This window comes from Chanodichthys erythropterus, chromosome 12 (assembly GCF_024489055.1).
Source record: "Chanodichthys erythropterus isolate Z2021 chromosome 12, ASM2448905v1, whole genome shotgun sequence".
In the NCBI taxonomy this organism is placed as follows: Eukaryota; Metazoa; Chordata; class Actinopteri; order Cypriniformes; family Xenocyprididae; genus Chanodichthys; species Chanodichthys erythropterus.
Genome location: NC_090232.1, coordinates 44,144,769 through 44,161,038, shown reverse-complemented (window position 1 = coordinate 44,161,038; position 16,270 = coordinate 44,144,769). Strand labels below are relative to the sequence as shown.

The following is a 16,270-nucleotide window of genomic DNA, read 5'->3' as shown; positions in this document are numbered from 1 at the left end:
TTTGTGCAGTAAAAAAACAAAATAACAACTTTATTCAACAATATCTAGTGCTGGGTGATTTTAAAACACTGCTTCATGAAGCTTCGAAGCTTTACAAATCTTTTGTTTCGAATTAGTGGTTCGGAACGGGAATCAAACTGCCAAAATCAAAACACTGATTCACTAATGGCGCACAAAAAGAATTCCCGTCGCTTCATAACATTAAGGTTGAACCGCTGTAGTCACATGATCTGTTTTAAATACATTTAAAAACAGTTCAGACATATTACTGGAATATTTGTTACATTTATCTCAGTATGGTATTGTCTCAGGTTTTCTTATTCTTCTACAGTTTAGCAATTTCTAATCTGTTCTCTGATTGTGACACCTTGAGAGATATCTAAGTAGCACATTTTTTATTTTTGTGAGGTTTATTGTGCTTGCAATCCACAATAAAACTGTTCAGATCTACACAATTCACATAAATGACATATTTTGATTCAAAATGTTGAATTTCGCAGAAAAGCGACTAGTTTGCAGGTATGACTATGAAATTAATATAAAAACGGAGAAATAAAATGGTTGCTTTCTTAAAGTAAAACACACAGGTTGTTATTGAAACCCCTTAGATCCTTCAGTGCTTTCGGCAGTGGACAGGGTCAGCATGGGCACCCTGACTGGTCTGTGGCGATTCAGTCCCATACGCAACAAACTGCGATGCACTGTGTATTCTGACACCTTTCTATCAGAACCAGCATTAACTTCTTGAGCAATTTGAGCTACAGTAGCTCGTCTGTTGGATCGAACCACACGGGCCAGCCTTCGCTCCCCGCGTGCATCAATGAGCCTCGGCCGCCCATGACCCTGTCGCCGGTTCACCACTGTTCCTTCCTTGAACCACTTTTGATAGATACTGACCACTGCAGACCGGGAACACCCCACAAGAGCTGCAGTTTTGGAGATGCTCTGACCCAGTCGTCTAGCCATCACAATTTGTCCCTTGTCAAACTCACTCAAATCCTTACGCTTACCCATTTTTCCTGCTTCTAACACATCAACTGTGAGGACAAAATTTTCACTTTCTGCCTATATATCCCATCCACTAACAGGTGCCGTGATGAAGAGATATTGTATTGTTCATCAATAACAATAAAAAAAGAAAAGAAAAAATAAATAAATTTCCATGTGTATACTGAAGTTCGAGTGCCATATGAATTGTTTCAGTTCAGTCTGTGTGGATGTGTGAATGCCTACAGTCTTTGCAGGAACAAACGATGAAGAAAAACTTTTCCTCCTTAAAGCTGAGTCCTCAGATGACACAATTACTCAGTAGTACAATCCAGTGTGACTCTCCCTCACTGTGCGAATCCAACACGATCACCGAGCGTTGAGAGAGTCCGATCCCATCCAGCTTGCGACGCAACATCCAATCGCTATTGCAATCAAACTGGTTAGACATCCATTTAGAAAAATATTGACTAAGATAAGATAAGGATTAAGATTAACATAGCCGCACATGTGGCTCACATCACTCTCTTCAACGAGGTGGTGCACATGTGATGTCAGCATCCATCAATGAAATGCATAGGCTATAACACTAGGCTCGTTTGAGATTCGCCTCGCCTGAAATGTAGTATGCGACCGCGGTGGAGAGGAGTGAAAAAAGTCCAGGCAACTCTGACAGTTCTCTCTTCTCGTAGTGGATCAGACACCTACGAGATTAAATGCGGATATTGCGGGATTCTCATGTGCTTTGCTGATAAACTGGATGCAATTTAAGTTCTCTTGCTTTTAAATTAAAATAAATATGAACAAGACACCCAAAGTTATTATTTTATTCCATTCGAAAGACGTGTTTATCAATCATCTTTTACTTTACTACAGACATATTTTTACAAATATGACAACATTCACATAACCAATAGAGAGAATGCACTGTCAGAAACTTTTGGAATATTCACACATAATTTATTCACGTAAAAACATGATATCTGAGTTTTAAAATCAAACATTTTAAAAGAGAACAATGCATCACGGCTGTGTAATCCAATGAGCATTAATCTGTCATCAGCAAGTCGTTTCCCATCGTGTTTTTGATCAGCGCAGTGGAGCGCAACTGGGGTAAAATGATAAGCGTCCATTGAAAAACATAAAACAGCACTTTTTGTCTACAAAAGCATTTAATCCATGAAATTCCTGTCGTCATTGTAGTAAATCTGACTAACAAAACTTTTAGCCAATGCCAAGTTCAGCAGCTGGAATTAGCTGAGGTGAAGTGACAGCAGACAAACGGCTAGTAGTGACAGCAGCGGCAATAGAAAAGAAGAGAGCTAGTGCAAGATGAGCATTTGTGGATAAAAAGTATAATTTTTAAAACATTTTTTGGAAAATGAACAGTCGTTTCACTAAGACACTTATTCCTCATCTGGGATCGTGTAGAGCCCTTTGAAGCTGCATTTAAACTGCAATTTAGACCTTCAATGGCAACCCGTTGGCTGCCATTGAAGTTCACTATGGATAACCCTAATTTCTTTTAAGAATTTGCAGGCTGCATTTTGTTATGTAATTTATTGTTACTCATAACCTAATATGTGATTTTTTTTTCCATATAGATTTTTTTTAAAATTTTATTGTTACCTACATTTAGAAGAAGTTTTAGTGTGCAATTATTTATGAATCACAAATGCATGAACTCAGATTTTACTGACAAATAGGCCACATGTGAATGCACTACACAGCAAAATCCCCAGAGTTAAATCAACTCTGCTCAGATTACATATGGTTCCTCTCTACTTAAAGTAACACTGAAGCATAGTTAAAGTTAATGAGATAATTAAGTGATTCATTTATGATTGAGCATTAGTGATGAACACCTGCTGTTAACAAGCAGAATCACTGAAGAGGAACACAAGAACTACAACTGACTTCAGCCACAGCCTTAGATGAAATCAACTGAAGATAAAAGACATAAAATCTCTCAAGATCTGATTAAACAACTCCACAAACAGCACATTATCTCATTAACTTTAACTCTGATTCAGTGTTATTTTAACTCTATGTAGAGAGGGACCATATGTTCTCTGAGCAGAGTTGATTTAAATCTGGAAATTTTGTTGTGTATTGAGACCCACCCTCCTCATGTTTTGCAGGTATGGTTATTTTTGAACATACACATTTTAGTTTATAGAAAAATGCAAATATTTTAATTTTGCTTTACAATTATTGAAATGGAATGAAACAAGAAACAACCCATTATATATTCAGAAGATTTGAATAAACTGTATTATTATGTCAGAGAAGAACTCAAAATGAACAAAAAAGTTTACTAGCATTAAGTGGATGTTAGGGGGGAAATACAATACTATGTATGATTTGAGCCCTTTAACCATTCATAAATTACTGTTTGGTGATCTAGATTGTGATTGAGCCTGTGGTGGAGCTTAGAGGTGGATGTTACTGTGGGGTTTGAGATGGGGCTTGTGGGGATACTTGTGGGGATGCTTGTGGTGGTTTTGGTGGGTCTTGAGGTGGAGGTTGTAGTGGGGGTTGAAGTGGAGGTTTCGATGGAGGTTTCAGTGGGGATTCAAGTGGAGGTTGAGGTGGGCCTTGAGGTGGAGGTTGCAGTAGGGGTTGAAGTGAAGGTTGTGGTGGGGCTTGAATTGGAGGTTTCAGTGGGGCTTGAAGTGGAGGTTTCAGTGGGGATTAAAGTGGAGGTTGAGGTGGGCCTTGAGGTGGAGGTTGCAGTAGGGGTTGAAGTGGAGGTTTCAGTGGAGGTTGTGGTGGGGCTTGAAGTAGAGGTTGCAGTGGGGCTTGAAGTGGAGGTTCAGGTAGAGGATGAGGTGAAGGTTGTGGTCCAGACTGGCTTTAAAGTTAATATTGTGGTTGGCCTTGAGGTTGGCTTTGTTGTTTTAAAGAAATTAGGTGGTATGAATGGATGTCTTGGAATCAGCTTTATAGGTGGACCACAGGGGTGGTGGGCCTCACACATACTGAACACCAACAGAACCAGAGGCAACACCACCAACATCTTCACTGAAAGAACACTTTTCATTTCTGATGATCTGGGGATTAAACACAAGAGATTAAACACACTGTATTTGGTGAACAGCTTTTACATCCCAGATACTAGGATGCAAAATTACTGTGTATATCTCTGGAAATAAAACCAAGAACAAATCTCCATTTTAAGTTTATTCCGACAAATCAATATGTGTAAAATAAATATATAAAACTATAAAAAATAATATTATTGCAAAATCATGCAAACAAGCAAATAATATGTTTATTCTTTAACATTTGTATTATATTTATTGTAAGAATAAATAAATCATGGATAAATCATTTTACAAATTGCCACTAAAACTCAATCAAGCTTCATACAAATACTTTTTTAATCAATAGTATAATTATATTTAAATTTCTTACCAGATGTTGGTTGGCGATACAGATGAATGAGAGTCTTCGCTGTCTGTAACCCATCAGATTTATATATGTTAGTTTTGTCTCCACCTACAGCTGCACCTGTGCTGTTGATTCATCCCAGCATTATCTGTATTTTGTCAATGTTTTTTTAAACATGTATGAACCAGAAGATGATGGGCTCTCCCTGCTGAGTTTTGGTTCCTCCCAAGGTTTCATCCTCATCCTCTATTACCAAAATGTCTTGGGGAGTTTTAAAACAGTATTTTCTGTTTTCAGTTACCTTGTAACAAACTGAATTATCATATTGAATTTAAGTAGTGCTGGGCAATCTTGTTATTAAACATAAAACGTTCTTGTTCTTAAACATAAAATAATTGGCCAAAACAACACGTCTTTGTACCAGTTTTTACTGCAAAAACTGCAGTTGTTGTCATGTTAAGATCCTAACTGTGTCAGCAGTGTTCCTGAGTCAGAGTTTGTGTGTGTGATGGTTTATTCAAAGATGGTGTATGTAAAGTAAAGGTGATGATATGTTTGGTCAATCCCTACACAGGGTGTCATTTTCATGCCACTCCAAATCATTAAATCCTGATTTTATTTTCTTCTTTTTTTTTTTCTTTGGGAGGATCGGCATTTAGAATGGACATACTTCTCTGTCAAGCCAGCTTAAAACAATGCAGTCCTTTTTTAATTACCTGATTATAAATCTCTTATATATTAAATTTTACATAATTCACAATCATAACCAGAACTAGCCCTAGATCACTGTTTTATTCAGGGCTAGAACAGGTTTTGCAACCATAAGGCATTATGTTGAAGCCTATTCTGCTAATCCAGATTTGAAAAGAAAACTTAAATAAGGCAAAGCAATGAAAACGGGTGTTACCCTTCATTAAACAAAACAAAACAAACAAACAAAAAAAAGTCTGGATGAACAATATAGTGACAGTATAGCTTACACTGTAAATTCTAACATGTTCAGTTTACTTAAAAAAAGTTTGGAAACCGATTGCCTTATTTTTGCAACGCAAACTTAAAGGGAAAACTGAAGTTAAGTTAATAATCTATTAAAAGTAAAGAAATCTAACTCTTCCCAAGTAAATTAAGTAATAAATATCAAGTTAGTTTAATGTCAATTCTAATTAACATACTCTAGAATATTTACTAATCTTACTTAAGATTTAATAGTAACATTACACAAGAAATTCCATTTAACTAACAGTGTTATATTGTGTTCTGCAAACACCTTAAATACTATTATTCTCAACATGGCTTTAATCTGCCATTTTATGCTACGTAGACTTAAAAAACTGTGCAATTGGTTTCCACATTTTCTTCAAGTAAAGTGAAAGAAGAATAGTATGTTGTACTGACAAAAGCTTTGTTATAGTTCACTTAAGAGTACTAACTAAAAGAAGAACTGTAGAGAGTACTTAATTTACTTTAAATACAATTTTATTGTCACAATTGTTGTGGTTTGCATGCTGAATGTTGAGATCTGTGTGTGGCTCAAGTGGTTAGCTGTAAGCTACTGTTACAGATACTCAATTAAAAGTTTAACAAGATGTTAATAACATAGTGTTAGCACAAATCAGATCATCTCTTAAAAATTATCCTTTTTTTACTTCTCTTCCTTTGAAACCACAAACAATGATTTATTGATGCATGGCTACACCAAAATGGAGAGAATTATAAAGTCTTCAACAAAGTTCCAAGTGCCCAACCAAAGGGAACATGAATCACCATCATGGTAAGTATATATATAAAAAAAAAAAACTCTTTAGGAAAATCAACATCAAACTAATTGATCTTAACTTGGGTTTTCTGAGTAAACAAGCCATTAATAGACAGCAAGAATAGCTTTTACTTTTATTTCACCAAAGTAGATCCACTCTGCAAACATAATGTTGAATCCTCAGTCCGTGTGATTCTGCACTGTGTGGAGGGATGTCTTGGCATGTCTTGAAATTTTTTTGTAATTTTACTCAAATTACATTAGTTATGGGAACCATCTGTTCTAAAATTTCAGCAACAATTACAAATTTGTAGTAAAGTCAACATTTTGGTTAAAATCAAGTAAACATACTAGTGTTTTTATAATAAGGAATACTATTTTAATTTAAATAGCACTTTTTAAATGAATTATCATACAAAAAATAGCTTTGGCAGCTTTTACTGTAATTTTAAAAATAGCTATAAATTTGTGTAGAATGCACTGCCCTTGAAAACATAAGAAACACCCCTTATTTGATTTTATTATTATTATTTACTATATAAAATGTATTTTATTAGTAATTACACATTCTGATTCTCTGAGGTGTTGCATAACCTGTACATGATATTCAATTCCCATTGAGACAAAGAGGACTCTTCAGATGGGTTCTTGATTGTCTGAAAGATGCACAAAATCACTATTGTATTTTACTGTATACAGAACTTGCTGTGTCACCCAGTTCCACAAAAAAACAAACCGCAATGTTTCATACTAGACACACAGTGTCATGAAACCGCCTATACACTCACATACGACAACCCAAACTCTTTTATTTCACGCAAGATCTCAGGGGAACAGGTCAGTCTATATTAGAGTGACCAAACGTCCTGTTTTCCAGGAACAGTGCCTGTTATTGGTGGTTTGTACCTGTCTGGAAATGTCACCTGAAATGTCCCAGTGTTTTTAATAACAAGTTCAAAAGTTAGATAACACCAATTTTGACAGGAAAGGTAGAGAAGCAGAGAGTTCACTCCACCAACAGAGGGCGCTGCTCGCACCAGCTGATTCAAGTCGTCAAGTTCGTCTTCCTCTCAATGCTTTTTCGCGCTAGTTTTGCTTTTGAAAACTGTACCGGAGTGAACCGTGTTGATAGTGTTGTCGTCATTGTCAACTTCAGAGTAAGGCACATAATTTACACATATAAATTACACAATATAAGCAACGTTTTGCGCAAAATATGTCAAAAAATACGCGTTTTGAAAGTGTTATGCATGAATATAAGTATTTAGCTTGTATTTTCAGGGAAGTATACATAATGGGTATGGTAAACTCCTAATATTAATTTATGTACTAAGACTTTAATACTTTATATAATAATTTAAATAGCCTAAGTTACCATTACACTAAATGTTTTAGTGGCCATTCTGAGCGTCATCGATGTTTGACTAAACTTTTATTATATATTTATCATATTTAAAGTATTTTTTCGTAGGTTTTTACTGTTATGTTATTTTAATGCTATCTGTCAGGTTAACTTTATTGAGTTCATCAGTGAAGATGTCTGATGTTCTGTGTTTAGATGCATCGAGTATATTTCCAATTTTGAGACTAGAAATGCCCCCTATTATAATTTAGTGGCTTTTTGACTGGGGTGAGACTGATGGATAGTGACAGATGCTTGTTGTACTTTAGCACACTTTCACAGTGTTTGCAGCAAACATGCACTCCCATCGTTTTTACAAGCATTCTCTTCACAGACTTTATCATATACCATACACAGCATCATATATAATGATAATACATAACATACTCATCAGCACGATTCAAGGAACAGAGAAAGTTTTATTACAATTGTCGACAGAAATTTAAAATGCAACCAAACATTTACATTATTACAGCAATACTATAACATATATTCATGCACAAGCACCCTCTGTTCAGAGCCTTTATATATTTAAACTCACACTGGTCCCTCCACCATCATAGTGACCTCATTACCATTCAATCAAAGCAGTTGCTATGGGAACATCTGACTGTTATGATTTTAGATTGACAGAAATCATGCAGCTGATCAGACGTGGTATTGTTCGCAAATCTACAGTTTTACAGCAGGTCAGAAGAGTAAAATCACGCTGTTGTTTCACCCAGTGGTGATGTTGCAGCCATTGGTGATACTGCAGTCAGACACTCAGCGAAATAACGAGAGGCAACCACAGAGCGACACTCCTTCACCAAAATAGTGTTCAACCTGTAAAGCACAAAAGACAATCACACTTTGACCGTTCAAGCCTTATTTTACTTCTTAAAGGGATAATTGACCAAACAATTAAAATGTTGTCATCATTTACTCGTTCTCAAGTTTTTTCTGTCTTCAACCTGTCTGTTGAACACAAAAGAAGATATTTTGAAGAATAGAGGTAGCCAGTTGATGATAGCCATTGACTATTTTTTCCTACTATGAAAATCAATGACTGCCGTCAACTGTCTGTTTACCAACATTCTTCAAAACATCTTTTGTGTACAGCACAAGACAGAAACTCATACAGTTACATCACATAGATACATGAGAATGAGTAAATGACAACATTTTCATTTTTTTATCCCTTTAAAAATTTAATGCAGTTATATTTGAGGTAAATAACTATATTAATAAATAAACGAAAAATCAAATATATTATTAACACAAAGCAAAATATTATTTGTGCCTAACTTGAACCCATTTCATATTTTATTTTATTTATTGTTATTTATTAATGAGTTTACATGATAGCAAACTTATAAATAATATATGCAAAAATCCTTCTCACTATTATGAAAAAAGAGACATAAAATTATACAAATAAAATTATAAAGGGTCATAAATTGATTATTTTAAAGTTCAACTTACGTTAAAAGTGGAAGAGTGATTTTAGGTTTAGGTTTACTGTGAAGAAAGAAAACATGTTATGAATGTAATAATACTTACATTGAAAGATTGTATGTTGTACACATTTTTATACACAGCATCTTCAGTTGATCTTTTATCTTCAGTTGAATTAATCTAAAGGCAGGAATACACCAAGTCGACGCCGACGAACTATTGGCGACGAAAGCAGACTGTGGGGTTGGCTCACATCGGCAGCGGCCTGACACACCAAACCGACACTCGACAGCCAATGGCCAAGTAGCACGTCTGTTCTGTGCCTGCGCAAGATAAAATGCCTTTCCTTACCAGCAGGTGGCTGTAGCTAAACAGCCAATCAGAATGATCAGATGGCCCGACGGACCAACGAGCTTCGATGGCGATTCAACTTGTCGAATCAGCCTGAAAAATGCAGACAAGGACCAACTACAACCAACTGTGCAGAACACACTGAGAAAACATAGTTGGCCAACGAACAAAAACTGCCCGAGCTTGGTGTGTTCCTGCCTTAAGGCTGTGGCTGAAGTCAGTTGTAGTTCTTGTTTTTCTCTTCATGATTCTGCTTGTTAACATCAGGTGTTCATCACTGATGCTTAATCATAACTTAATTATTCACTTAATTATTTCATTAACTTTAACTCTGCTTCAGTATTACTTTAACTCTAAGTAGGGAGGGACCATATGTAATCTGAGCAGAGTTGATTTTGCTGTGTAGAAGCTTTTTGATGCCTTTTAGATTTAACTTTCTCTTCAAATGTGTTCTTGCCCAAATGCCGTCCAGTAGCCTAACTAAACTGTTAAAATACTTTTTATTTGTAGTTGTAAATAAAATAGAATTTATTGGAGTATATTTTGCAAGAAAATACTTTTTAGTCTTTTTACTTCATACTGTGTTAGTTAGCATTTCTTTTTTCAGTGTATGAAATGACATCTAGATCATTCAATGCAGTGTCCATAGTGTGTGTGCTAATTACATGCTGCTAATCATGGTCTTCAGGCAGGCGATGTCATCTGTGACATCATCGTCAATCAAAGCTATTGGTGAAAACAGAAAACAATCAAAACCTGAATGTTTAGAGAGTCATAGGAATCTGGCAGAGTCCAGAAATTCACAAAACATTGTTTAGGAACAATAATAAAACATTATTCTGTGTTATGATTGATGCGGCATTTTCTCACCAGAGCAGCTCATGTTGCAGACATTAAGTGACGGATTCATGCCGGAATCACAGGCCAGCTGATCACTGAGCTGAAACACACCGTACAGCTGCTGGATTACAGGTGCCTTAGGCTTGGTGGTGATGGCTTTGACATAGCTGGTGTTGAAGCCTGAGGCACTGGCCATGCAGACAACTGCCACAGAACGAAGGGAATAAAGGGTGTGAGGCTGATAAACCTTTCATATGGTGACCAGAAGTTAGATGGAAAAGAGAATCTGTTACTCACGTTTAGCGATGAGATCATCCACGGTCATTTTGTTTCCCATGGCCCTAATCACAGGAATCTGAGCCGCCTCCAGCTGCTCCTTCAGCTCACACTTACTCAGAATCCGTCCATCAGTCGCACCAAACACCAGCAGAACCAGAGCCAACACTGCCAACATCTTCACTGAGAGAACGCTCTTCATCTCTGATTTCTTGTGGTTAAACACAGGAAAGTAAAAGCAGAGATAAAAGGAAATTTATTTTTTTGTTATAGTACTGTCATTAAAACTCTCGGAGTGTTTGGCATGTTAATAGATATGACAGTGTTGATATGTTTGGTCTTGGTGGAATAGATCTGCTGCTGCAGAGCAAGTACAGGATTTGCTGCTGCCAATACAGACACGACACGCTGCTGTGAGCAAGTAAGACATAGCCTACTGCTGCTGTACAATATAGTGCAAATGAATTACCCGTGTCAGATCTATACAGGTGGAGCTGGGGAAGGTGGAGGGTTTCTGAAAGCGTGCTGCAAATGCTGACCAAGGTTAAGCAGCGAGATCACTGGCTACTGATACAGCAGGAACCAATCAGCTGTGCCCTTTAGAGAATGATGTGATTTCAAGGAGAGTGAGTTAAGAGCCAATCAGCCTGCGCCATCTACAGTTTCATGACAGAAATTTGTATTTATATTAATTTGGTTGCACAGGCATAATGCACAGAAGCCCATTAAAATGGCTCATTATTTTATTGTAATCATGCAAACAAACTAATTAATTATATATACTTCTTTAAAGTACACATGAAATCAAAATTGACCTTATTTATTTTGTTAGCTCAAATTGCTAGTTTTGTGGTGAACAATTCATCCGTGCAAGTCAATTCACACAAAAAAAATTGTTTGGCTTTGTAATATTTAATCAAAATCTGAAAATGCTCCTCCCTCTGCAACGGTGCCCCTTCTCTAATGACATCAGTTTGACGGCATGGGTTGAAATCGCTTAAACCACTCCCCTCCGACCGTTAGTCTGCTATGAGCGAGAAATGGAGAGGAGGAGCGCTAAAGTAAAACCCTGCCCTCTATTCAATATTCTGTTTCACTTGGAAATATGTCACAACACTGGAGAAAAGTCGTTTGCAACTTCCGGTTCACTGGGACTTTAAGGATGCTTTAAATTGATCAAAAGTGACAATCAATTTCAAATAAATGCTGTTCTTTTGAACTTTCTATTCATCACCTAAAAAAAGTGTATCATGGTTTCAGCAAAATTATGAAGCAGCACAACTGTTTTCAACATAGATAATAATCATAAATGTTTCTTAAGCAGCAAATCAGCATATTACAATGATTTTTCAAGGAACATGACACTGAAGACTGCAGTAATGATGCTGAAAATTCAACTTTGATCACATAAAATATATTCAAATCGAAAACACTTATTTTACATTAGTAATAATATTTCAAAATATTGCTGTTTTACTGTATTTTTGATCAAATAAATGCAGCCTTGTTAGGCAAAAGAGACACCCTTCAAAAACAGTTAATCTTATCAACCCCAAATGAACTATACTGTATATTTGTTGCATAATCACAATAACCAGCGAGGCATTTCATACCAGTTTGATCACAGAACCTGCAATCAAGCTTTAGGAAGAACTGTATTAAAATGACTCTTACCAGACGTTCTGTTGTTGGAGATAAAAATGAATGAGAGTCTTGAATTGTTCCTCAGTCTTCACTGTCCTTCTTACTCTGACCCATCAGACTTATATATGTTAGAGTCAGCTCCACCTGCAGCTCCACCTTAACTTTTGGTTCATCCCACCTGTAATACTGAGATTAATGTTTTTTTGTTTTGTTTTTTTTGGTCTAAATTTATGTCAGAGAAAGATAGTCTCACCCTGTTGAGTTTTGGTTCCTCCCAAGGTTTCTCCATCCACCCAAACCAACCGCCTTGGCATTGCACAGTCTTGTGCCTAAGTCCCTGTATAATTTTAAAAACCGGCTCATGTTGTGATGTGATATTCAGGTCATTCTTTCAAAAGACGTCCAGCTGTGAGTGTTTCTGGAGTGGATATTGCATGACTGCAACAGACATATAATCAAGGACAGAAGTCTCTTTTTAAAGCTTTATATCCTCACTATAGTGTGGTATAGCATTTCTTTGGGTGTGTCTGTTGGTGGTGTGAACCTGAAGATTCATTGTAAAGACTTTTTTGGGCAAGGCGCTGTCATTTGTCAATAGCAGTTTCTAGAAACTCACAATGGTTTTAGTCAAGAAATTATTTCAACCAACCCAAATTAAAGATCATTATGAATTATCCAATTCAATTCAGACTTGATCTTCAGCATTGTTACACTAATGGTTGGCAGCTTACATTAGTGTGTCAAAGGCTTGTGCAGCTTTATGTAGGAACAGTGATGCTTTACTTGGAAAGCCTGTCCAGTGTAGTAATTGAGTTTGTTTTTAAGTTTTATTGGCATAATGCTTTTCACAATACATTTTGATCCAAAGCTGCTTTGGTGAATGTAGTGCCTAAAAAGAAGATTGGTTGTTTGGTTTGGGTGGATGAAGAAGAAACCTTGGGAGGAACCAAAACTGTCCAGGGAAAGACCATATTTCTCTGAGATGAGCATCAAATATTAATCTTACACTGTAAAAAATGACCGTGATTTTAACAGTAAAAGACTGTAAAAATGCTGCGGTGAAAAACTGTTGATTGGTTTACAGAAAGTTTCCGTACTATATACGGTGAATAACTGTAATAGATCTAACGGTACATTTAATGTAATTTTACGGTAAAATACCGTTAAATTCACAGTTTTTGGAAGTGAAAAATAACAATTCATTGTAAAATTTACAGTGAAAAACCGTATATTGACATTCCCACAATTCCCTGCGTGACACTTCACATTTGATATATTTTCGTTGAAATAACTCTGTTTCTTCTTAGTTTTTCTCATTTTTTTCTAATCAATTTTGTACATTAGGGTTTTATGTTACATCTAATGTTGTTAAATTAATGTTTATTGCATTTTTAAAATTTCATGCATGTTACCATGATGGTGTTTAGTGTGTGTGTGAATGACACTGTGTGCTCCTTCTATATATTAGTATTGTCCTCCTCAGCTTGTGGAAAAGCTGCTTGGGATGAACTTTGATTTATCATGTGACTCTCATCACCACTGTGTTTGGTGACTGTCAGTGTATTATAAAGGTACAAAACAGATATTAGTACTTCATTAGGTTAGTAAATTAACATTATATCAGTTAATGAAATACGTTATTTTACCGTAAATTTAACAGATTTAAAATGTAAAATTCACATGTAACTCCGTAAGTATGTTTACGGTTTGATGTCATTTTTACAGTATTGTTCTGGTAACCACAGCTGCCGGTATTTTTCCGTAGAAACAACGGGATTTTTTTTACAGTGTAGTATTAATGTCGGGATGATCCAAACGCAAAGGTGCAGCAGCAGGTGGAGATGACTCTAACGTATATAAGTCTGATGGGTCACAGACAATGAAGAACATCTGAAGACTCTCGTTCATCTGTATTTCACAAAATGCATTGTGCATTGACCAAATAACATTTTTTATATTTTATAAAATGTATATTCTAATTAATATTATTGAATATATCTAATAAAATCTATGCACTTTTATGTATAAAATAGTTCATAAAAAGGAACACTATAATATAATGTTCATGTCGTCTTAATAAAATAAGAATGTATTTATTTGATTATTAGTTTGGTTATTTGCCAAACTGAACATAATTACATGTTTGTGCTGCTTATTATATAACACCATATCAATGTATCAACAACTAGATTTACAAAAAAATAAAAAATAAAATAATAATAATAATAATTGTAATAAGTATTGCTAGGGGAAAATAGTTTTGCTAGGGAAACTAGGCAAATGCAAAGTTTATAAGGGGAGTGAAAAAGTTTTTTGAAGAAATCACCATGTCCCTTTAGGGCACCGTAAAGTAAAAGTGTAAAATGCACAGAATGCAGATTGCAATATATTTCAGACCACAGGTGGAGCTGGGGATAGTGAAGCCAAAACACTACCAATTGACAAGTTCAGTTAATTAAGATTTATGCTTTATTTGTAATAATGAAAAGACATTTTGAGCACATATTTTATTGTTTATGATAAAATGACAGTATTTAATAGCCTTCAGCAGCAGCACAACAATATTAGATATATTTAGACAGAAATGTAAACCTTCACAGTATTACAGCAATAAACTAAAGTGTCTTAATGCACAAACTCTCTCTATTAAAAGTCATTAGACATTTAATAAACTCACACAGATACCGCCACCTTCACAAAATTGACCTCAGAGGTATGGAACCCATCAGACTGTTGTGTTTGTAAGGAAGCTAGAGCGAGTCTGTTGGCCCGTCTGTTTTAAGCACAGTCTGCAAAGTACTTAGCGGGAACAACAGAGCGACACTCCTTCACCATCAGCTCCTCCAAACTGTAACACACCAAAGACAATCACATGTTGAACATTGATTATATTTTTCAAGCCTCTAACACATTCGTATTTTGTATTATTCTGTATTTCTGAATTTTATATATATTGTATTTTTTATATTATATTGATGAATGTTGAATCTGTGTATGCCATATAATAGTCTGATAAAGCAATACATTTAAATACAATAACAAAATGTATGATTTCACTTGATTTGTAAAACATTCACCAGTAAATCTATAAACTTACATCTTATTGCCATCAGTGGGCTTCTCTTTGGGTTTAGGCTTCCTGAAATAAGACACATAATACTTACAGTTTCAGTTGTTTTTAGTATTATTATTCCATTATTATCATGGCAAACTAACATAAAGAAAAGCATGTCCTGCTTTGAATTAATATGCACTGTTGGTAACTAAAACAAGCCTGTGTTTGAGCTTGTGTGAACATACATGGTGTTCATCAGGGTCTTCAGGCAGGAGATGTCATTGGTAATGTCATCATCAATCAGAGCTTTTGTGCAAAAAAGAAGAAAAAGAGGGAAAAATATTGCTCAATTGGCTTTTTTGATTGGTTTTTAAACTTTCAGTATTCACTTTACCTGCATCCCAATGTGCATACTATCCACCCTATCCGCCCTATATTAAATATCACATACTATTTAGGATGGATAGTATGCACATTGAGACGCAGGCTTTCTCTTTCAGATTTTCAATGCAGAAATTAAAAACAACAACTAAAAAATTGGTTTAGGATAAATGCAGATCTTAGGTGCTACATTTGCCTCTTAAACTCACCAGAGCAGCTCATGTTGCAGACATTGAGCGACGGCATCATGCCGGAATCACAGGCCAGTTGATCACTGAGCTGAAACACTCCATACAGCTGCCCGGAAACTTTGGCAGTAGCGTTCAGCTTTGGATGCTTGGTCTCGTGGTCGGAAACCTGTGGTCCTTTAGTGGGGGCCTGTGCATGAGGCTTGGGTGGGATTTTAGATGGAGCTTGAGGTGGAACTCGAGATGGGGCTTTAGCTGGGGCTTGTGGTGGGGCTTGAGTTGGTTTCATCTCCTTATTGTTGACCATGATTGCTTTGACAAAGCTGGTGTTGAAGGTTGAGCTGTTGGCCTTGCAGACAACTGCCTCAGAAAGGAAGGAAGAAAGACATAATCTGATATAAAACATGTCAGTTTGGCTTTCTAAAGACGAAGAGAGAAGCTGACAGAAAAATGACTCACGTCTAGCGATGAGATTGTCCATGGTTATTTTCTCTCCCATGGCTGTAATCTGCTGAAACTGAGCAGCGTCCAGTTGAGCCTTCAGCTCACATTTACTGAGA

General features: G+C 36.0%; 1 protein-coding gene across 1 annotated transcript; it reads right to left on the bottom strand.

Moving 5' to 3' along the window:
* Positions 1–8,242: 8,242 nt before the first annotated feature.
* Positions 8,243–10,644, bottom strand: LOC137032378 (lysozyme C, milk isozyme). The gene is made up of 4 exons (XM_067404134.1): positions 10,464–10,644; positions 10,197–10,370; positions 9,992–10,052; positions 8,243–8,363 (listed from the first exon to the last, which is right to left on the bottom strand). Exons 1-4 carry the CDS (start codon positions 10,642–10,644, stop codon positions 8,243–8,245), a joined length of 537 nt encoding a protein of 178 aa, XP_067260235.1.
* Between the last annotated feature and the right edge of the window lie 5,626 nt (positions 10,645–16,270).